We start from the raw sequence: 3,147 nt of genomic DNA, 5'->3' as shown, positions 1-3,147 counted from the left end.
GTTCGCTTACTTCCCTCCTGGCGTAGCCGTTCTGCGCGGAGCGATTCATCAGGCTTAGTGAGGACATTGCTAAGGATCGACTGTGCCAGCTTAGCTGGCGTGATTTTTCCGGAGAATGACCCCCAGATTATCAGTCTGTTTTCTCTTAGGCGCCTGTCCACTAGAGACGCTGTGGCGGTTTTTATAGCCGCGTCAGAAAGCTGTATGACTTTCTTGGCAGCCATGGGGCCTGGTATGGATATCGCGAGGTATTGGTTCAACGAAGGAAGTTCCTTGTCAACTTTCGTCCAGGTCGCTGCATTTTTAGCGCCTGAGTCCTCCAGTACCTTTGAGAGACGCTCAATTTTCGCGTCGAGTATCCCGATTAAAGCGGAACACTGACAGTGGTCTTTCTGAATCTGCACTGGGGATTGGGTACCGTTTTGAGGACTCTCCTAAAATTCTTTCACGAATTTGCACGAGGAAACTCCGTTAATCTAGATCCTGATATCAGTGCGGAGGATTCCCTAAATTTATTATGCATACTTACCCACTGTACCTATTGCGCTTCTCCTCATCGATGCACTGGTTTTTATTTAACCAGCGGTTCTTTGCTTCGTGTTTAAGTGCACCGCGTGGCCTTGATCGCAGCGATGGCGGGTGATGGTGCGGCTGAGATAGATCTTTATGACAACATAGATGAAGATTTTGTACAGGTTTGTTCGAACAATTCCTCTATGTATCCCAAAGGAGTGTGCAGATTTGAACGAACTTTATGATGACGTTATGGCCCCAGGGGCTCAGAACAACATGGCCTCGAAACCTGAGTTACCGGTGGTGGGTTTTCCCGTCCGAAGTATAATTTGGGCTTTTTAGGTGACGAAATCTGCCTTAACGACAGTCGCTTCGCATAGTGGAAAACGAGTGGAAACATATGTAGGGAACCTTACTTGGGTAATGCATTTTCTGACGACTTATATCCTGGTGTAGTGGACGACAGATCAGGACCTGCTTGAAACCACCAACGCCCTGGGTATAAACGATGTTGTGGAAATCAAATTTCATGAGAACAGACAGAACGGACAATCTAAGGGGTATGTTACAGGCCGTAACTAGTGAATTGTGTAGCTTCTGCGTGATGGTGTTCGGCTCTGACCAATCTGCAAGAACTGCGATGGAAAAGCTCCCGAAGACAGAGATTCATGGACAAAATCCTGTAGTTACTCACTGCACGAAGCATAACCTCAGCATATTTGAAAAAGCGGCTGGTGGTGATGGTCAGCCGACGACTCGCCCTCGCTCCGATGAGTCATACAGTGGAAAGCTGACCGGACTTTCAAGTAACACCGTTATTAGCTCCTCAACTTCCCTTTCAGGTAGTTCAAGTGGGACAACCTCCACGAAGTTACCTCCTCCCCTCATGTCCACCCCAACAATGCCGGCCTCACTTGGCTTTAGTCTTCGGAGCAACACATCTCTAATGGGCCAAGCTGCTCCCAGCCTTCGCCAGGTGGCCAATGCACTGCCGAATGCATTTCAAGCTTTAGCACAAACTGTACAATCAGGGTTGCCTGGAGGTGGTCACTTGGGGCAGCTGACATTGAATCTTCCGACAGCAACAAGTGTTCTAATGACACCATCTGTACCACCGCCTCCTCTTCCTGGGAATGCATCCAGTCTTTTCCCTGCGGCATTCAGCCTTGCTAGTGCGATTCCAAACAACCTTACGAGCGGAGCTGCGCATATCAACCCTAATTTTCTTCACCAGCCCGCTTCGTTGCCAAGCGGTACACTCCCGTCCCCGGTCCCTGCCCCGGCAGCTCTGATGCAACTGGGGAACGCAAGTGCGCAACAGTCCGTTAGGCCACAGTTTGACAACTATGGCAGACCCGTTATACACACATATACCCCTTGTAAGTCTTTCGTCTTACCATTTATTATGTCATGCTTTTGGTCGGACCAGTTTATGTTATAAGTTCCACTTCGTCTAGAGGCAGTTAGACAGGGTATCCGCCTTTCTAAGCTGGCCTGGCCACGTGCTCTGCATACCGACGTCCTCGGAAAGTCCTTTACGGACATCTATGCGAAGGGATGAAACGAGTCAGGTGTGGTCAACGATGGCTGATAGCCGTCATGCCATCTTTCGCAAGCGGTCATGCTTCAGAAAATGAAGCCTCTCAACATACCCTTACACTTCAAGGAGAACATTGAATACCTTGGTACTGTATCAGCTGTGACGAAAGTGTTTGATGGATTCTGACCGAATCACGCTTGCCAATTTACGTCACTTATGGAGTGAAAATGACGTCACTGGATCTCAAGTGTCGAGTGTACCAGGCTACAGTAAGGGCTACATTGTTGTATGGTTGCGAAACATAGCCTCAGTGAACAGATGATGTGAGGAGTCTTTAGGGTTTTGCCAGGAAGGTCAGATTCCTGAAAGCAACCACTAAATGCCCGAAACCTACTGAGACCCTCAGCTCCGCTAGATGCTGACCAGACAGGCAAACGCCCCCTCAGTATGCAGTGCGTCACAGCATTGTATCAAACCCAGACCACGCAAGTCAGCGTTGGCTTAATGGAGCTTTTGTGTCAAAAACGGAACGTTGCTCAGCAATGAATCCACCGATTGTTCATCAAGTCTGTGAAATAATTTGTGGGTGTACGGCAGTGAAGCGGCACTATCAACACTGATGTTGTCTGCGATGGTAATGAAACAGACTTGGCAGCGTATTTCCCGGGAGCTCAGCTACGCTGATCATTTCTGTCTTCCACGATGGAGACCTCTTGTTGGGACACATCAGGGGTAAGAGACGTCGGAAATGGTTTAGTCGCGCACTCGGTGGCACGCATGCATCAAAACGGTTTCCTTCAATGCATTGCTTTTCCTCCCGATCTCTCTCGAGAAAGGTCCACTAACACCTCCGTGGTGCCGTCGGCCGGGTCGCCTTACTTGCTGCATACAGCAGGGCGGGTAAGCGAAAACAGTCAACTGCCGACGCCTCCCTTCTTTCAGTTCATATACTTTTTCTTCCCCCTCTCCCCACCCCATTAATAACTCTCTCCTTGTAGGCCCAGCACTTAGGACTGATGACTCCGTTGGTCATGCATCGGTTTTGCGTGCAGTGTCTGCTCATCACGTGGTGCCGACATCTTCAGGAATCTCCA

At 49.4% G+C, this 3,147-nt stretch overlaps 1 protein-coding gene across 1 annotated transcript in view; it reads left to right on the top strand.

The window, feature by feature from the left end:
* Window positions 1-632: 632 nt before the first annotated feature.
* The window catches only part of T265_10894 (hypothetical protein), a gene marked incomplete at both ends in the record, with an annotated part of 19,441 nt that continues 16,926 nt past the window's right edge, over window positions 633-3,147 (top strand). The window contains 4 exons of the mRNA XM_009177402.1: window positions 633-695; window positions 730-816; window positions 1,085-1,319; window positions 1,356-1,892. Coding sequence (XP_009175666.1) covers window positions 633-695; window positions 730-816; window positions 1,085-1,319; window positions 1,356-1,892 — 922 coding nt within the window. The remainder of the gene's footprint in view (window positions 696-729; window positions 817-1,084; window positions 1,320-1,355; window positions 1,893-3,147) is intronic.

Source organism: Opisthorchis viverrini, assembly GCF_000715545.1.
Source record: "Opisthorchis viverrini unplaced genomic scaffold opera_v5_416, whole genome shotgun sequence".
Taxonomy (NCBI): domain Eukaryota; kingdom Metazoa; phylum Platyhelminthes; class Trematoda; order Opisthorchiida; family Opisthorchiidae; genus Opisthorchis; species Opisthorchis viverrini.
The sequence above is the reverse complement of the archived record's forward strand: the minus strand, read 5'-3'. Positions and strand labels throughout refer to the sequence as shown.